Source organism: Myxocyprinus asiaticus, chromosome 14 (assembly GCF_019703515.2).
Source record: "Myxocyprinus asiaticus isolate MX2 ecotype Aquarium Trade chromosome 14, UBuf_Myxa_2, whole genome shotgun sequence".
In the NCBI taxonomy this organism is placed as follows: domain Eukaryota; kingdom Metazoa; phylum Chordata; class Actinopteri; order Cypriniformes; family Catostomidae; genus Myxocyprinus; species Myxocyprinus asiaticus.
This window is the reverse complement of record NC_059357.1, coordinates 35,886,874-35,907,266: the sequence shown is the minus strand read 5'-3', so window position 1 is coordinate 35,907,266 and position 20,393 is coordinate 35,886,874. Positions and strand designations below refer to the sequence as shown.

General features: G+C 40.5%; 1 protein-coding gene across 1 annotated transcript in view; it reads right to left on the bottom strand.

The window, feature by feature from the left end:
• Nucleotides 1-592: 592 nt before the first annotated feature.
• Nucleotides 593-20,393, bottom strand: part of LOC127452085 (neurogenic locus notch homolog protein 2-like) — a 51,903-nt gene continuing 32,102 nt past the window's right edge. Inside the window, exons 12-33 of the mRNA XM_051717260.1 lie at nt 20,168-20,278; nt 19,558-19,750; nt 19,318-19,463; nt 18,746-18,979; nt 18,499-18,651; nt 13,917-14,145; nt 13,631-13,832; nt 12,205-12,361; nt 11,929-12,113; nt 11,357-11,489; nt 9,805-10,059; nt 9,593-9,705; nt 8,884-9,413; nt 7,381-7,707; nt 7,145-7,293; nt 6,777-7,002; nt 6,589-6,679; nt 6,321-6,486; nt 5,706-6,010; nt 4,847-4,994; nt 4,656-4,753; nt 593-4,312 (exon numbers count right to left, since the gene is read on the bottom strand). Coding sequence (XP_051573220.1) covers nt 2,843-4,312; nt 4,656-4,753; nt 4,847-4,994; nt 5,706-6,010; nt 6,321-6,486; nt 6,589-6,679; nt 6,777-7,002; nt 7,145-7,293; nt 7,381-7,707; nt 8,884-9,413; nt 9,593-9,705; nt 9,805-10,059; nt 11,357-11,489; nt 11,929-12,113; nt 12,205-12,361; nt 13,631-13,832; nt 13,917-14,145; nt 18,499-18,651; nt 18,746-18,979; nt 19,318-19,463; nt 19,558-19,750; nt 20,168-20,278 — 5,621 coding nt within the window. The 3' untranslated portion in view covers nt 593-2,842. The remainder of the gene's footprint in view (nt 4,313-4,655; nt 4,754-4,846; nt 4,995-5,705; nt 6,011-6,320; nt 6,487-6,588; nt 6,680-6,776; nt 7,003-7,144; nt 7,294-7,380; nt 7,708-8,883; nt 9,414-9,592; nt 9,706-9,804; nt 10,060-11,356; nt 11,490-11,928; nt 12,114-12,204; nt 12,362-13,630; nt 13,833-13,916; nt 14,146-18,498; nt 18,652-18,745; nt 18,980-19,317; nt 19,464-19,557; nt 19,751-20,167; nt 20,279-20,393) is intronic.

Sequence of the window (20,393 nt, the reverse complement as noted above, 5' to 3'; positions counted from 1 at the left end):
AAAACACATTTACAAGGCATGTTTATAAATGTAAGAGTAACATGTAAAAATGGCCATTTCATTTAGATTTGACACATATCCGGTTCTATCTGAATACAGAGACAGATACAGATAATTTTGTCATATGAACAGATACAGATAATGGCTCAGCTGCACAACCTTATGACAAACACAAATTGGCCTCTTGCATCCATGATGTCTATGTAACCCACCTAAAGTTACATGTAGAGTTAGCAGTTGATGCCAATTAATGCACGAGTAAAGATTTTATTGCAAAAAAGAAAAGTACTGTTATCACAAATGTAATGTGTGCAAACAAGATAAAATGTTTTGGAGAGAATAATTGACAAGAACTGGAGTGAGACTGGTGCTAGTTGTCACAAGCACTATATCTCAGAAAGTATATGGAATAAAAAGTTCAGTTACACAAATGTGTGTATCCTCTAGCAGTGGTTTTGTTGTACTTTGATTTGAAACACCTAGATTAAAACCCCCTATTCTGCCCTATTGTCTTTTCAATTCACTTTTTGATGTCAGTTGTGTTATATCTTTAATGTGAGGAAGTGTGATAAAGAATAAGACATTAGTGAAATGTAGTTCCTACTGCTTTATTAGAAGTAACATATTTTACAACTTTGTAGAAAGAAACTGTGAAAAAACTGTTTATATACAATGATTTTAAACTACTTTTAAACAAGTATTGGAAATTAATAATGAAGATAGAAAATATCTATGGCTGTTCTAGTAATGCAAGACCAATACAAAGTCACATCCTCACCTTAATAATGCTAATAGAAAAGTACATTTACTTTTTGTTCTTTTTAGTACATAATCATTTTAGAAAATAAGACATCTCATAAACAAGGACACCTAAACAAGGCAAACATATTTACAGAAAGGTACTGGAATTAAAAAAAATATATATCTGAAGCACTGGCAAGTGAAAGGTTATGGATGAAAGGAAGACTTATAGTATATTAGCTAAGCTTAAACTTAGTACTCATGTAGAAAAACAAAGAGGTCCTTAACATGAACCCTCCCAAGCCTTGAAATATGGTGATTGAACATTTCATAGCACAAATGAACACTACATCCTAAGCGTGCCTTAAAAAGAGAAATATGTGGCAATTTTTATGTGCCACAGTCTTGTGAAATGGGCTTGTTCCTCTGGAACCAATGCGACCTATGATCTGCTTAAGTGTCCTTAAATGCAGGTCTTACAGTTGGGAAAATTTAAGACATGAACATATGGACATGTTTCAGAAAGCCTGGGGCATCACTACACAGTAGCGTTTCCCTCTTTAATACCTTCTGAGAAGACATGACAGATGTCATTGTCTAGGCTAGTGGGGTGAGAACTGCTAAAGATGCAGAGAACATTGCATGCTATTTAACACCTCCCTGAGGAGTGACAGAGCACTAGCAGACCATTAGCAACCCCATTAGCCTTGTACCCAGTACACAATACAGAGCTGAGGACATATGCTCACTACCCGAACCCAAAGAGCTGGGATATGATTAGACCACATGGAAATGCTGGACCTGAGGGATCAAATGGCATTGAATATCAACCAGACTACCGTGGCTTCGTAAGGACCTGCAGCTGTTCAGTATTGAAATGAAGTGCTTGTGAAAGATCAGGAACATAGTGAGATCAGTTCCGCAGCAGTCAGCAGCTCCACAAGTGCACCGATCGGGAATGTTCGCGGAGAGGAAATGGGTGCCACCAGAAGAGTGACGTAGAGCAGCAGTCTAATAACATGTCTTAATACATCAATGTTCCACAGTCAACTGTGGCTCCAAAAATGTGGTTATAAAAAGAAGATTAAAGAAAAATAAAACACATTTACACAAGGAAAGACTATAAGGCAGTGACTGGCAGATTTACCCCTGGGCAAATACCCTTTGCTGAGGGAATCTGAGACGGGAGGGCTGGCGTGTTGGCCAGTCGGTGAGGTCACTTAAGGAACTATATTCTCAGTAAAATAATTTCCACTGATACAACAAAACACTGAAAACATTCCAAACACTGGCCCGTTTATGAGAAGCGCTTGTAGAGGCGCTCTGAATGCTGAAACTAGGATTTCAGGTTTTTCTTACTGTCTCTTTCGCTCTCAAGTTTTTCCCCTTGAAGTGCTACATTCATACAAATACTTTTAAAAAAATGTATAAGATCACTTTACTTAAATTTTACTCATGTCGATCAGTTTATATACGTTTTTCATGAGCCAATCTTTTCATGGAATGCTAGCCTAAATAAATAATATCACTAAAATCTGAGAGACATCCATCTGTGACAATCAGTCAAATTAATTGATTCTGACTGTCTCCCACGTAACAGACTGAGCGTAGTAAGGCATTTTTTATGGGGGTCACTAAAAGAAAACAGAGATAGAAAGAGGGTGAAAACACCCACAAGGCAGTTTGGAAAAAAACGTAAGACAATAAATAAAAAGAAAGGAATTTCCTTCAACATTTCACCTTTCTCTCAATCTACTTTTTAAAAAGTTTGTTAGTTTCAGGAGTGTCCCCAAGTCTTTGAAATGAAAGACGTGGTTTTCTTCTTCATATACTTTTTCTTTATAATTAAAAAAACAAGTCCATCTGTGACAGAATGTCTTACTTCATTAAATTGTCTTTTCTTTTTAAGACAACACAAATTTCCCTTTAACTTTCTTTCTGCGGACACCAGCAGACGGTCTTCTTGGCGAACCAACAGTCAATCCTAATCCAATTAAAATCTTGGAAATGGGCTGACGGATAAGTAAAAAAATAAGCCCTAGAGCGAGTCATCTCCTCTACTCTACCAAAAGTCCCAAACGTTTCAGGTAGGATGAGCTGTTCAAGCAAAAACCTGCATCTTCCCATTCGACTCTTGTGCGTGGGATATCTGGGTTTGGGCGGGCGCCGTGACTGCCGGGCTGGGGGTGGAGTCAGACCAATCAGACACACAGTGAGGTGAGGGGCTTGACCAGGGTTCTGGAGATTCTGGAGAAGGGGTCAGGTAAGGGTGTTCGCTGGGCACATGCAGGTAATGCTTGGGCGTGGCATCCATGGCAGAGCTGTAGCTGTGCTGGGAAGGCGGTGTCGGGTAGTCCTCCGGGCCTGCGGTGCTGCCGCTTGCCTGTGCAGGCGGTGCCTGAGATGGGGAAGCTTGGGCTTGAGAGGCCTGAGGGGCTGATGAGGCCTGTGGAGGCTGATAGAAGGCTGGAGGTGGCTGTGCCTGCTGCGGGGTAGGGGGAGTGGAGGAGCCCATGCGGGTGAGGTTTGGGTTGGTGAGCGTGTGGCTGTGAAGCTGCTGCTGCTCAGCAATGGGGGGAAGTTTGACTGGGCTAATTGAGGGTGTGTTAGAGACAGGTTTTGGCTGCAGTATGGGCTGCTGGGCATTACGGAACACCTGCTGCTGATGCATGAGCATGCCGGCTTGTTGCATGGTAGGTGTCTGAGGGAGCATGCCTGCTTGGCTGCTTACTGGATGCACCAGGCTGACCATAGGCTGACTGCACTGAGAAGACGGTGGCATGCGGTTGTGCCAGTCAAACGGCACGCTTACCGGACTTACCATGCCCATGTTGAGGCTCATCTGGCCTGCATTCAGCACGTAGTTGTGGGGGCCCTGGTTGATGCCGCCCCCTTGCATGGCCACTCGACCCTGCATGGAAAGTCCGCTGTCACCCAGATCACTCAGCTGAGCCAGCGACACAGCAAATGGGCTGGTACCATCCATGATACTACTGTGCACCATGGGAGTGTTAGGCACAGACATAGATGTGTGTGAATGGAAAAGGCCAGGAGAGGGCATAGCTGCCGGAGAGGTCGGATTGGTGACGTAGCCGGCGTTGCTGGTGCCGCCACGTGGTGAATCCAGTGAGTCGACAGGGGACAGTGTGACGGAGCTCTCCAGCAGAGCACTCTGCATGTCTAGTGTCAGCCGTTTGTTGCGGCTTTTGGCAGAATCTTTCATTCCGGATGCATGCTGCCCGCCGATGCCTTTAGCCCCCGGGCGACGGTTCTTCTTCCCCTGCGGGGTGCTCTTCAGCCCTTGGAGGAAGTTGCCGGGAGGGCACATGAGTGGTGAGAGTGTATGGACACCAGAAAGGTGGTGACCAGGCACTGAGTGGCCCTGTGGGCTTCTCACAGTGTTATATTCATCCAGCACCTGCACTATGTCATGGTGCATGCGATCTTGCGCAATATCTCGAGGGAGTCTGTCCATGTGATCCGTAATCTCTCGGTTGGCGAAGTGAGCTAACAAAACCTTCACTGCCTCACAACTACCTTCCCTGGCAGCCAAGAACAGTGGAGTCTCCTCCTGAAGATATCAAATAAATGTACAAATTAACAACATAGCTGAGGTTAGGGTAGCAAACATCAAAATTGTGTCTGTGATCACTGCAATTCACAGTAGCACAATTTAATCTGATGGGTGTAAATTTTTTCGTTGTTAAAATCAACTATAAGTAAGCCATTTGTAGGTTTATTTCACATAAAAGTGTAACGTTGTGGCTCTGTGGCGCTATTATCTTTAGTTTCGGGCAGATTATCTATTTGCACAACCAATTTTTTTCCATTCCATTTGGTAACACTAGTAGTGCAGAAATTAACACTCTTCAGCTTAAAAATATAACTTGTACAGGATGCGTAGGATCACATACCTTCAGGTCCTGCATATCTTTATTGGCTCCATTCTTCAACAAGGCAACTGTAGCTTCAACATTATTCACTGCTGCTGCCCAGTGCAAAGCCGACTTTCCTGTGAAGAAATAGAACCATCAGAAACAATGCAACTTCACATCTGAAACACAAACTCTTCATCCCTTCTCTTCCCTCTTCCCTCGTTGCTTACCTAGTTCATCAACAGCATTGACATCAGCATGGCAGGTGATCAACTCTTCCACCATGCCCTCTACTGCCAGACGGGCTGCAAGGATCAGAGCGGTGGAGCCATCGTACATGCGTGCATCCAGGTCTGTGGCACGGTTCCTGATCAGAATCTGAAGATGGAAGAATTTGGGACCCATTGTAAATATCATAATGTTACATCAGCACTGATATTCTTTCAATTGCCCATATCTACAGTATATATTAAATAGATTTGACTTTTAAGAGATAGTTTACCAGTGGTGGGTAAGTTATTTCAAAAAAGTAATCCATTACAAATGACTAATTACCTCTGTTGTTATAAGAATGTCTAAATTGTAATAAGATTACTTGACTAATTAATTGAAAAATTAATCAAATCACTAATTACATTACTTTAAAGTTACTTTCCATAGAAAAGTTTGTTTTTCCACTATAATTTGAGAAATATGTGCAACCCAAGTAATGTACTTGAAAGAAATTCATTTTATTGACCATAAGTAACTTTTATCTGCTTACAAATCTTTTAAATGTAATGCGTTACACTACTTTTTTTATACTACAAAAGTAATTAGATTACAGTAATTAATTAATTTGTAATCAGATTACACCCAACCCTGTAGTTCACTCAAAAATGAATGAAAATTAAAATAGTTTTAAACCGTAGATGTTAGGCTGTATAATAGCCTCAGTCACCATTCACTTTCATTGCATCTTTCTTCTTCCATACAATGAAAGTAAATGGTGACAGAGGCTGTCATTCTTCTTAATAACTTTTTGTGTTATTTTTGGGTGAACTATCCTTTTAAGTGACTGCTAAAATAATCTTGTACGGTTTACTCTACCTGGAAAACTCCCTGAGCATCAGCTGCTACAGATGCATGCAGAGGAGTGCGGCCTGTGTTGTCTTGTGCGTTTGCATCAGCCCCGGCATCAAGGAGTCTTTTAGCTGCATCAGCTCGGGCATAGCGTGCGGCGAGGTGCAGAGCGGTCTCTCCAGTGCGGTCAGTCTGAGCAGCAAGTGACGCTCCCTGGTAAATGAGGTCAGATATTATGTTGGCTGAGGATTCTTCTGAGTCTTCCTCTTCTGTCACCTCTGGCTCCAGCCCACCTCCGCAGAAGGATGCCAGCATCAGGGGTGTGAAGCCATCTATATGGAGTGAATAAGTTCAATAAGTTCAATGTATTAAATTGATTTGCTATACACGTATCTGAAGTTAATCTGTCTTTATAGGGATAGATCATCAAATAAATAATTACAATTCTGTCATAATTCACTCACCCTCATTTTGAGGACAAAACAATGCAATGAATGTGAATGGTGACTGAGACTAACATTCTGCCAAAAATCTCTTTGTGTGTTCAACAGAAGAAAGAAAGTCACAAAAGTTTAAAACAACTTGAGGGTGAGTAAATGATTCTACATATAGCACAGTACACATATCATAAACATACAATACCTGGGCCACGAACATTGACGTCCATGCAGTCGCTATCAAACTCTCCCTGTGGAGGTGTGAGAGCCATTGAAGGTGGCATTCGGATGTCTGCTGCTGCCAAGTGGTGTTGTGTCCACTGTCTGCTGTCAACCGCATCTTCACCATGTGAAAGAATGCTGGGCTCCACCTGTACCAAAAAACACACATTACTAAGGTTGTTCATTTACAAACACACGACTGCTTCACTGATGTATATTCACTGGAAGAGGAATTATAACTGGTCATTCACCTTAAGTCTTTTTGCCTCTGGGCAATCTGTGTCTATCCACTGATCACTGTGATCTCCAAGTAAAGATTCTTCCACTGTCTTTGGCATGTGCCTGCAGAGATTCATGAATGCCAATTAGTGTCTATCAACAGGATATATTGATGACCTCAATTATTGAGAATTGTTATTAAAAGATTTGAATGACTCACTTCATGCCCAGGGAGTCTTGGCCCACGGGTTCTCTGCGGTTCTTGTTACTGCTTGTTTCCTTCTTGAGGAAGAAGCCCTCGGGGAACCAGAGAGTGCTGTGCTCACGTTTGCGGCGTGCAATCAACATGCCCACCAATAAGATGACCATCAAGAAGAGAGCGGCCACCCCCACCAGCAGAAACTTGCCCCATTCAGGAATGTCATCAGGGTTAAATATTATTTCACCTGAAAAAGAAGGACAGAAGAACTTAGCAAATGATGGGCAAAAGAGAATTTCCCAGTAGGAGGAAATTCAAATATACCACAGTTGAATGGTTGGGTACTAGGTAAGTAAGCAGTTAAGTTGGTATTCAGTGGGGGTACTTACTGCGCACTTCTTTAAGGGGGTACGGGAAACGCAACATCTCCCGTGCAGACAGGGCACCCAGGTATTCGGCAGCACTGTCTGCAGTGCGGAAACAGTCATCTGATCCTTGCGAGCATAGCCTGTTGTCTATCTCCAAGTATACAATCGACCTGCAGTGGAGCCAAAGAGTGTTTGTCAAACAGGAGTAGAAATATAACAGGTATGTTGCACTGATTGCTTTAGTAACATCAACTTACCCAATGACCTCCTGCTGACTTAGAAGCTCCCGTTTCAGGCGTGCCTCATGGCCTTTGTATGGCCGGATCATGTATTCTCCATTATGGTCAAGGCGGAAACGCAATGTAGTGCGCAGGATGGCGCTTAACTTCTGCAAGAAAGCTGTTTGTGTCCTCAGCAGCTCCTCTGGAGGCAGGAGGACTACAATAACCAACACGCCTTCCGCGAGGTCTTCCGGTATCTTGGCTGCACAATCTAGTCCATCCCAGCCACACTCTTCAGTATTGCAGCCTTGATCGCAGCGCCCATCTGCGTAATGGTCAGTACAGTATGTCTCATAGATGGGACTGTGGGAAAGGAGAAAACGTTTTAGAGAAAGAGCTTCATAAACAGTTCTATGATCCATGTGTGAAAAGATGGCATACATTTTGACCAATACATTTCCATGTTGTTTGTGATTATGGAAAAAGATTTTTAAAGATTTAGTTCACCCAAAAATGAAAATTCTCTCATCATTTACTCACCCTCATGCTATCCCAGATGTGTATGACTTTCTTTCTTCTGCAGAACACAAACGAAGATTTTTAGAAGAATATTTCAGCTCTGTAGGTCCATACAATGCAAGTGAATGGTGGCCAGAACTTTGAAGCTCCAAAAATCACATAAGGGCAGCATAAAAGTAATCCATAAGACTCCAGTGGATAAATCCATAACTTCAGAAGCGATATAATAGGTGCGGGTGAGAAACAGATCAATATTTAAGTCCTTTTTTAAGATTTATAGTAAAAAAGAACTTAAATATTGATCTGTTTCTCACTCAAAGTGATTGAATTGCTTCAGAAAACATATACTAAACCACTGGAGTCGTATGGATTACTTTTATGCTATCTGTATGTGATTTTTGGAGCTTCAAAGGTCTGGTCACCATTCACTTGCATTGTAAGGACCTGAAATATTGTTCTAAAAATCTTTGTTTGTGTTTAGAAGAAGAGAGATAGTCATACACATTTGGGATGATATGATGGTGAGTAAATTATGTGAGTATTTTCATTTTTGGGTGAACTATCCCTTTAAAAATAATTCAAATTCAGACAGATTTGCTAATGAATCATTTGGACCAATTTGTGAATCTGTTAAACAGATTAACTGAAAAAATGCTAATCAAAAAATGTCACTCAAATATTACTATGGCTTGTGAGCAAATTTTCTTTACATGCATGCAATCATTCAAATTCAGATTGATTCCATAATGAACTAGTCACACCAATTTTCAAAAGTGAATTATTATTTTTTTTTTGGCTAAAATATTCAGACATCACTATGGCTTTTGAGCCATACATTTTACTCTACATATAAGCAATACAGTATCTTGTTGATAATATATTTTATGAGCAGAGCTTCAATAGAACAAGTTATTTTCACAAAAATTTCCAGGATTTTCCATGCCTGGAATTGTTTTTTTTTTAATTCTGTTATATTTCCATGCTGACCATGAGAACTCTGAATTTTACCACGCCACTTACTTGCAGACTTTCTCTTTGTTCTTGCAGTCAAAGTTATCATAAATGCACTCTGCATTGTTGCAGAACTCGTCACACTGGCTGTTGTTGAAGAGGCGCCAACAGCGTGAGTCTGCGCAGCGCGCCCAGGGGTTCGCAGCCAATGAGCAGTCGCCTCCATCCCAGCGGCAGGCAAATGAATTGCACTCTTTGTCACACACGCCATCATTGGCCTTGCCGTGGCATTCGGAAATAGGGCAGGCAGGAGGGGATGGTGCCAACAGCCTGCTTTCCATTTCGCAGCGTTTACCCGTCCAGCCGTTGATGCACTGGCAGTGGAAGAAGGGGAAGCTGGTTTCCTCTGTGCACAAGCCTCCATTGCGGCAGGGCTTGGAGGAGCAGCCCTCATTGCTACGGTGCTGACACTGTGGCCCGGCAAAACCCTGCACACAGGTGCAGCGAGCGCCCCGTGAGGTGAGAGTACAGCTGCCACCGTTGTAGCAGGGCAGCTCTCTGCAGGACATGCTCCTCTCACAGTTAGCACCTGTGTATCCCTGAAAAGGAGAAAAAACAAGGATGTTAAGTAGCTGCTTTTGGATTTTAAAGGGACAGTTCACTAAAAAATGAAAATGCTGTCATCATTAAAATTTTTGGGTGAACTATTCCTTTTTACACAGTACATTAATGATGGAAAAAGAGATGTGTTGAGATATGCAAAGTCATGATTACTCACAAGCTCACATGTGCAAGAGTATCCCAGCGGTGAGCTGCTGGACGTGGAGCACGCGCCTGCATTCTTACAAGGTTGAGCCTCACATCCACCAAATCTATTCTGACATCCTCGCCCTGAAGACACAAGGAAGAAGTTAGCATTCAGACACATCACAGACTCACACTCATACCTCTCACACACACACAGATGAAGTTTTCAAATGTTAACCTCACCAGTGAAGCCGGGCTTGCATACACACTGGTAATCATTTGGCAACTGGATGCAGTCCAGGCTGTTGGAGGGGTTGCAGGGGTTGGAAAGGCATTCATTGATGTCTCCCTCACAGCGCTCTCCAGTGAAGCCTGGAGGGCAGTTACACCTGTACCCTCCAACCCTGTCCACACAGGTACCGTTGTTTTGACACTTGGGCATCCCTCGAGGCCACGAGGGCATCGCGCAGTCATCCTCATTTATCTCACAGAGGACCCCTATGGAAAGGTCATAATAAAAACATTATAGTGACCCCCAATTAGAGAATTTAGCATCAATTTTAGTAACAGATTAAATTTCAGAAGTAATCTACCCAACACTGCACATAAATATTTATGAATGTCATTGCATTATACAATATCAAACCAAGGTTGTCCTACGTGGCTATATTTGTTATTTTGTTGAATAATGCAAATACTGTATATTTATTAGGACTGGGAAATTTAACACATTAATTTCTGCGATTTGACTGTTCAACACTTTAAAAAAATTAACGCAATTCATGAAGTTTTTTTCACCTCCTGAAAATTCACTAATGTTCCCCACTTCCTGTGGCTAAAATTGGCATATATAAATTTCCAGGAGGTACACGCTCGACTCGACTGCACATCCTAGCATAGAAACTAATTGTGTGGAGCAATGCGCACTTATTCATTACACGCAACGCATGTCTTGGACATAATAAACACGGGAGCGGATTTCATGTACAGAGAATGGAGACTTTACCCGCAAGTCGTGAGCCAGGTGTGGGAAAGATACAGGCAAGCTGTAGTATCTCCTCGCATTGCCCGAAAATGCTCACTCACTGTCATGTGAACTAGTGTCACAATCAAAAAGCGAGAGAGAGTCCAAGCGTGTGCGATATAGACTGAACAGCAGCCAGAGAAAATAAAAGTATTGAGACTTTAAACATCAACAAATTAATCTTCAGCATTCAATTTGGTTTGTATCTGTATGTAGTGTCTAATAATGCACTGACAATGTACACTTAAGTTTATCTTGCCAAAAAAGCTTGATATTAATTGAATCTGCCCATTTGATCCTATTATTAAAAAAGTCAACTGGAAAACGGCAGAAGATTATGCCCAACTTTTAATTACAGCATGTCAAAAGATTTTATGGCATGTACATTTTAACATTAATATATTAAAATAATTAAAATAAATGATGATTAACCAATTTCTTGCAAGTTCTTTGAGACAAAGTATAAACAACATTTATTTATTTAAATGTAAAGCTTATTTTAATGTACCTTGTACCACGATTAATCGTGATCAATCACAGAAAACTGCGATTGATTTACACATTTTTTTTATCGATTCTCAGCCCTAACATTTATATATTTTTTGTGTCTTAAGTGTTCAGAGTGTGGCTTGAGTGGCCAAATACATTTATATATTTTTAACTTGGGGTAAGGGGCTAATTGACTCTATTCTGTATAGCATTTAGCATTTGACTGCTTGTCAGGTATTCCGCTGAAATTTTATAGTAAGTTTAGAAATCTAGAAGTCTTACCCAGTGTGCCTGGAGGGCAGGAGCAGATATAGTGCCCCACTAAATCAATGCAGGTTCCTCCATTCTGACATGGGTGAGACTGACACTCATTGATCTCTCGCTCACAGTCATTCCCCTCATATCCAGGCATACACTGAAAGAGCAGGAGGAAAGACATTAGTTCATAATCTACTTGGAGAAATCTATTCAGTTCTTCAGATTCTGTGGTGAAAATCTATCAGCAGTGTTTCCACACCTTTTAAACAATGAATTTCCATGACTTTCCATTAATTTACCAGTTGTTTAAGATTACTGAATTATTTTATTTTACATTTATAGAGACTGCACTCACAAAGAGCAATTTACAGTCAAAATCCTTTAGCACTAAGCATAATGAGCATATTTAGCAAAAAATATACTGTGACTTTAGCTACAACTTTAATTTCCAAAATATATTCCATTGCCCAGAAATCACAATTTAAAAATTCCCTGATATGTCCAAGTTTTCTGTGACCATAGTAGCCTGGTATTAGCCTTTGTTAAAATATGCTAGATATTATGCTGGTATAGTTATTTCTTGAATTGACACTCACATCACAGGTGTATCCTCCCATGTAACTCCTGCAGGTGGCACCATTGAGGCATGGTTTGTTCCCACAGTGGTCAAACTGGGACTCACAGTAACTGCCTGTGTAGTCTGTGGGACATTTGCAGTAGTGTGTGTTGCCAGTGTTGACACAATGCCCACCGTGGAGGCAAAGCTGATCTGTCTGGAGACCTGTAGGAGAGAAAGCGTTGACCATTAGCACAAAACAGCCTGCAGTGAACCTCTATCCATAAAAAAAGCATTCATTATTAAGTTTATATACCTCTCTGTCTGGCGGCAAATTCACATGACACTCCAGGGATGTCACAATAACGACCCGACCAGCCGCTCACACAATCACACGTGAAGGAGGTATCTTTCTGTCTGCAGCGGCCACCATTCTTGCAGGGATTATTGGGCCTGCACCAATCAACTGGATACTAGAAAGCGAGATAAAATAAGAAAAGTAATTAAGACTACAGAATAACGAAAGAGAAAGTTGAGTGAGAAGGAGAGTTGGGAAGCAGTCTACCATAACAGATTTTTAACTGTGTCCATTAAGAACTAACTAATAGTTTTGTTCATATTTTCACATTAGTTATTTATTTGGGGACTATACTATTTTTATTTATTCATGTTCATTTCTTAACTGTTTTAAGGTGCAAATAGCTTTTTATCTGGCCTGTTCATTGTACATATTGATTTCAAACCGACTCATGTCTTTATTCATTATTTATTTAACAATTAAAGGGATACCAAAATTGAAAATTCTCTCATCATTTACTCCCTTTCATGCCATCCCAGTTATTTATGATTTACTTTCTTCTGCTGACCACAAACAAAGATTTTTAGAAGAATATCTCAGCTCTGTAGGCCCATGCAATGCAAGTAAATGGTGGCCAGAACTTTGAAGCTCCAAAATCACATAAAGACAGCATAAAAGTAATCAGTCTTCTGAAGCGATGCAATTACTTTGGGTGAGAACCAGATCGATATTTAAATCCTTTTTTACTATTAATCTCCACTTCCACTTTCAGAATGTGAAAGTGAAAGTGGAGATTTATCATAAAAAAGGACTTAAATATTGATCTGTTTCTCACCCACACCTATCATATCGCTTCTGAAGACATAGATTTTACCACTGGAGTCGAATGGATTATTTGTATGCTGCCTTTATGTGCTTTTTGGAGCTTGCATTCAATTGCATTGTATGGACCAATAGAGCTGAAATATTTTTCTAACAATCTTTGTTTGTGTTCAGCAGAAGAAAGTCATACACATCTGGGATGCCACAAGGATGAGTAAATAATGAAAAATGTTCCTTTTTTGGGTGAACTATCCCTTTAAGAATGACAAGGTGAGAGTTAATTTGATAAAAAAGGGTCAAATGGTTTGTTTCGATTAGTAGAGGTGGGAAAATATTGTTTATTTAAGCCAGCCGTCACTAGAGGGGGAGCTAGGAAAGCTGGTGGACAGATAGTGTTCAGAGCAAACTAAGAAAAGGTAGCGCTGAATGAAATCAAGAATCTGATGGAGGGACATGGTGTCGATTTTAGTACCGGATATATATATGGTTTCTAAAATAACAGTTTCATCGATACTCTTAAACAGGGTTGTTATATGTACAATTTTCACCTCTGTGAGCCATGTTCAAGTCAAAAATACACAAGCATGTTAAGGTTATGTTTGGAGTAATGTCGGACTAATACCTGGCAACGGGGGCCAGTGAAGCCTTTGGGGCAGGAGCAGCGATATGACTCCAGGGCATCTTGACACACTCCTCCGTTGAGGCACGGCTGAGAGTCACACTCATTCACCTCGTACTGGCAGTAATCTCCAGTGAAGCCCGAACGGCAGGTGCATTTGAAGCCGTTGATCCCATCAGTGCAGGTGCCTCCATTAAAACAGGAGCTACATCAAAAAAGGCAGATGATTAATTTCTGAGCTACTTTGAAATACAGTGTTACTTTTGTCCAGGCCATTTCTCTGTCTCACCTCTCAGTGCAGTCTGGTGTGTTGATCTCGCAAAGGAGGCCTGTGAAGCCTGGTTTGCAGGAGCATGTATAGCTGTTGACATAGTCTGTGCAAGTGCCTCCATTTTTGCAGGGGGTGCTCTGGCACTCGTTCACCTCAGAAGTGCATCGTGACCCTGTGAAGCCTGGCAGACAGCTGCAGCGGAAAGAGTTCACACCATCTGTACAGGAGCCTCCATTCAGACAAGGGTCTGGGAAAACAGAGAATGCTATTAGACCATGTCAAGTAGGGCTGGGCGATACTGGATTTTAACAATATGTTTACGATTATTGTGCTGAAGATATAAAACGACTCAATATTGTGAATATCACAATGATTGTAATGCACTTTTTATTTGGCCATTAAGTTTCCTAAAGAGCACACCATTAGACCAATTTCACGATTTCTCGTCGCACAACTCGTGAGTATGAGAGCATTTAGACGGAGATGTATTAATAGTGTCTCTGATTTAAACTTCAAAAGCAGCATTAGAACAATCGATTTAGTTTGATTTATGTCTGTGAATCAGTTCATTTCAATTAACTGATTTAAAACTCTGATTCAATTATTCGTTGGCATCATCACTCAAAAATGTTTACGGAAGTTTCTGTGTGGCATTTTTCATACATTAAAATGCAATAATAAAAATGTATTTAGGTAATAATTGTGTTTATTGCCGAGTGTTGTTTTATTGGCACACATAAATGAAAATTATTAAATATCATTCTTCCTAGTGTTCATTAAGTGAAAACATGCCACAAAACGTGTGGAAAACATGCCTTGATTATCTTTAACAAGATTTGTACTATATGTTTTTCCTTTGTACATTAAACTTTCAGAGTCTAATTGACAACAGTGGCTGTTTGTTCAAAATGATGGTTTCTCTAATTGAAATAAAATCCCCCTTTTAAGCCATTTCACAGCAAATACATTGATATACAGTACTGTGCAAAATGCTGCCTAGTGAGGATTTGCCATAAATAGTTTTCATTTATCAATTAACATCATACAAAGTCCAATAAACATAAAAAAGCTAAATCAATATTTGGTGTGGCCACCTTTGCCTTCAAAACCGCACCAATTCTCCTAGGTACACCTGGACACAGTTTTTCTTGGTTGTTGGCAGATCGGATGTTTCAAGCAGCTTGGAGAATTCGCCACAGTTCTTCTATCTATTTCGGCTATCTCAATTGCTTCTGTCTCTTCATGTAATCCCAGACTGACTCGATGTTCAGTGGGGGGCTCTGTGGAGGGCAATGCCATCTGTTGCAGGGCTCCCTGTTCTTCAATTCTAATCTTTTCTATTTGCAAAAGTAATGTTTGGGAGTCTAAAATGTATTATGTATAACCTATTGACAATCTAAAGCTGAAGATATAAATACCCATCTTAAAACAAATGTTTTTGTCAAAGATCTTATTTGCCAAAGACTTTTGCATAGTACTGTATATACAGTGCATTCAGAAAGTATTCAGACCCCTTCATTTTCCTCACATTTTGTTATGTTGCAGCCTTATGCTAAAGTGCTTTAAATTATTATTATTATTCACATCAATCTACACTCCATACCCCATAATGACAAAGCAAAAACCAGATTTTTTATAACTTTGCAAATTTATTAAAAAGAAAAAACTGAAATATCACATTGACGTAAGTATTCAGACCCTTCGCTATGACACTTGAAATTCAGCTCAAGTGCATTGCATTTCTTTGGATCATCTTTGAGATGTTTCTACACTTTGACTGAAGTCCACCTGTGGTGAATTCAATTGATTGGACATGATTTGGAAAGGCAGACACCTGTCTATATAAGGTCTCACAGCTGAAAATGCATATCAGAGCAAAAACCAAGCCATGAGGTCAAAGGAACTGCCTGCAGATCTTAGAGACAGGATTGTGTCGAGGCACAGATCTGGGGAAGGCTGCAAAACAATTTCAGCTGCATTAAAGGATCCAAAGAGCACAGTGGCCTACATACAGTAGTTCTAAAATGGAAGAAGTTTGGAACAACCAGGACTCTTCTTAGAGCTGGTCGCCCAGCTAAACTGAGCAATCGGGGGGAGTAGGGCCTTGGTAAGAGAAGTGCCCAAGAACCCGATGGTCACTCTGGTTGAGCTCCAGAGATCATGTGTGGAGATGGGAGAAACTTGCAGAAGGACAACAATCACTGCAACACTCCACCGATCTGGGCTTTATGGGAGAGTGGCCAGACACAAGCCTCTCCTCAGTACAAGACATGTGAAAGCCCGCAAAAAGCACCTAAAGGACTCTCAGACTGTGAGAAAGAAGATTCTCTGGTCTGATGAAAGGAAGACTGAACTGTTTGGTCACAATTCCAAGCGTCATATCTGGAGGAAACCGCCTCATCACCTCTGCAATATCATCCCAACGGTGAAGCATGGTGGTGGTAGCATCATGCTGTGGGGGTGTTTTTCTGCGGCAGGGACTGGGGGACTGGTCAGGGTTGAAGGAAAGCTGAACACAGCAAAATACAGAGATATCCTTAATGAAAACCTGGTCCAGAGCACTCAGGACCTTAGACTGGGCCGAAGGTTCACCTTCCAACAGGACAATGACCCTAAGCACACAGCCAAGACAACACAAGAGTGGCTTAGGGACAACTCTGTGAATGTACTTGAGTGGCCCAGCCAGAGCCTGGACGTGAACCCAATTGAACATCTCTGGAGAGATCTGAAAATGGCTGTCCACCGATGTTCCCCATCCAACCTGACAGAGCTTGAGAGGATCTGCAGAGAAGAATGGCAGAAAATCTCCAAATCCAGGTGTGCAAAGCTTGTCGCATCATACCCAAAAAAAACTTGAGGCTGTAATTGCTGCCAAAGGTGCTTAGACTAAGCACTGAGTTAAGGGTCTGAATACTTCAGTGTCAATGTGATATTTCAGTTTTTCCTTTTTAATAAATTTGCAAAGTAATAAAAAATATGGTATCTGGTCAATATTGTGTATGGAGTGTAGATTGATGTGAAAAAATAAATAATTTAAAGCATGTTAGCATAAGGCTGCAACATAACAAAATGTGAAAAAAATGAAGGGGTCTGAATACTTTCTGAATGTACTGTATATATGAAATATTGTCAAAAGGCTGAAATATTTAGAGATTAGGGATGTGCCCGAAGCCGAATACCACATTAGGAAAGGCACGAATAATGACTTAAAAACGGATTCATCCGAATAATAGAAAAAATATTCGTTTGACTGATTATCCAAGAAGCACAAGGATAAAGCGACATTTTAAATAAACATATCCAAAATTACAACGACTTTATGTGTAGCCAATATTTCTAAAGTGTAAACCTTATGAATGAAAATGCGCACGGTGTGATTTCAGAACTGACGGACGTGGTCTCGACTCCGTTTGCGGTCTCTGTAAATTGTGCGCATCTGGAGCTTATCAAGTGTAACATTAAGATACAACATCATATACACTTTCCACTTCTTGAAATGTCTGTTAATGTATCACATGATTCACACGTGATTCTCATGTATTCATTTATAGCCTAAACCTGAGTGCGATGTTAAATTCCTGAACTGAAGTGAGGATTACACGTCGGAGCTCGTCTATCTGTCTCTTAAAGTTGACCACATTTATATCCACATCAGAGATTAAGGTTATTAACTGGTTAAGACTTTATTCCAAAAAAAGTTAAAATGCTGCATAAAGGTTTAAATGGTCCACAGAGCAGGCTGAAACTGAAATTCAAAACTGAAAGAAACTGAAACTCCATCTTCTTTTTTTTCCACTTCTTCTTTAAACTGTGCTAAATTTGAGAATGTTAAGTGTTCTTGAGCTCTGGAAAGGTGCTATATAAATTCATTATTATTATTATTTTTATTTAACTAAATAATGGTGTCCTATCGAAAAATTCCTGATAGACTTACGGGACTTTCACCTGTTTGTAGGCTATGTTGATTTATTTTCATTTCTATTAATGTATGAATTTGTATTTATTATTCACTGCAAAACGTGTGCTTGAAATTTCACATTTTGCTTGACACCTCCTGCCTCCAGAATAATGTTGTTATAGACATGCAAAGACAAAAGGAAATACCAGGAGAAACCACAGCTAAAAACATATTCCACAGTTAATGTAGCCTACAAATTCAGTTTCATCTGGTAAGAAAAAGAATAAAAGAATAATTTAAGCAATAATTGTATAATTTAAAAAATAATTATTATTATTATTATTTTTATTAGGCTATTATTATGAAAAGGCATATACAAGGCATATTTTATTAATAGAAACTATAAATGTAAGAGTAACATTAAAAAATGGGCATTTCGTTTAGTTCGCACTTCCAGTTTAAGCCCCGCCCACACACGATTCTATCCGAATATAGTGAACAGGGACAGATACAGATAATTTTGTTATATGAACATATGCAAAAACAGATACAGATAATGGCTTCCCTGCATACCCCTAATAGAGATGTAATTTTACATCTTAGCTATATCATCCAGCCCTAATGTCAATCCTGCTTAAGGAAGGCGTGATTTTTTTCCTTTATATATGTAAATTCTGCGAATAAAGCTTTAGTTCGACTCACTTGGTGAGCAGTCGTTGATGTCTGTTTCACAGTTGGGTCCGGTGTAGCCAGCACGGCAGGAGCACACGTAGCCACCCATAGTATTGGTGCATGTCCCGCGGTTCTTACACGGGTTAGAGGCGCATTCATTTATGTCAACGTTACACAACTGACCTGAAATTAGAAGCACAATTCAAGTTAGACACACCCTTGTAAACTGAATTCTTATCTGCAATAGACTTTTCTCAGAAAGCATACTGTCACTTACCCTGCCATCCAGGTTGGCAGTTACACTGGTAGCCCTGGTAGTCAGGCGTGTGCTCACAGGAAGCGTGGTTGGCACAGGGGTTGGGCGAGCATGGTGTCAGGACTTCTGCACAGGTGGGTCCACTATAAGGTGGCTCACAGAGACAGGTGAAACTGGCCACTCCATCCAAACAGGAGCCCTGATTCAAGCACGGGCTGGATGCACACTCGTTAATGTTCACCTGACATAAGTTACCTGAGGATGAGAGAGAAAGATAGCTGAAATGTCAGTGAATCCTAACATCTCCTTTTGTGTTCCACGGAAGAAAGTAATACAGGTTTAGAATTACAAAAGGATGAGTAAATGACAGAAATGTCATTTTTTAGACACCTTTTCCTTTAAGATCTTACATTAGGAGGAGTTATGGTTGAGTTTTTTTAATGTGAACATTATACCCATCTTTATTTGCAATTGAGGTCAAATAAAATAGAAGACATTCTGTTCTTCTTAGTAGTACAATGTGTAACAAAATCTCTCTTTGTTGTTGTTTTTAATGTAATACGCATACTGAGCTAATGTAATGTATATCTCACCTCTGAAACCCTGCCGACACTTGCAGGTGAAGCCATTGAGCTGGTCGAAACAGGTGCCTGCATTCTGGCAGGGGCTGGGCAAACAGTCGTTTCGGTCTAAGTCACAGTTCTTCCCCACCCATCCAGGCTCACAGTCACAGCGATACCTGTAAGAGTTATACAAATAAGAGTCACACTTAAACAAATGAGTCCATATTCATCGATTTCCTGCTGGTTGGAAAGTTTGTTATGGAGTTTTACCCATTGGGGTCGTCTCTGCAGGCGCCGTGCACACATGGGCTGCTGGCACACTCATCCACTTGTGAGTAGCAGTAGGGGTCGTGGAAGCCTTCAGGGCATTGGCAGTGGAAGCCATTCTCATCGTCAACACAGGTGCCTCCGTTACGACAGGGGTTAGAAAGGCACTCATCAATCTCATCTTTACATTGTGGTCCTGAGAGAGAGGGAAAAAGAGCAGAGACGCTAATAATTCGATTTTCCTTCCACATGTCCATAATTTGTAAAGCCAAAGGGTTGTCTGAAGAGATAGTTCAACAAAAGTGAAAATTCTGTCATCCTCATTCCTCATGTTGTTCCAAAGTAGTATGATTTTCTTTCATTTGTGGAACATAAAAGGAGATGTTAGGCAGAATGTTAACAGCCTCAAACAACATTGACTTTTGCATCTTTTTTTCAATGAAAGCGAATGGTGACAGAGGCTGTCATTCTGCCTAACATCTTCTTTTGTGTTCCATAGAAGAAAAAAGTCATTTGGAATGATATGCTGGTGAGTAAAACATGACAGAGTTTTAATTTATGGGTGAACTATCCCTTTAAATGTATGAGAGAGAGAGTATGGAGTCTGTCTCACCAGTAAAGCCAGGTTTACAGACACACTCATAGTGGTTTATGCCATCTTTGCAGATGCCATAGTCACAAGGGTTGCTGGCACAGTCATCAAAGTTGATTTCACAGTTGGTGCCTGTATGGGAAGAAATACCATTCTTTAATATGAAATAGAGAAATCTTTGAAGAAATGTAGATATGTAGCCATATCTTATTTCGCAATTGAACTAAATCAACATTGCATTAGTCTT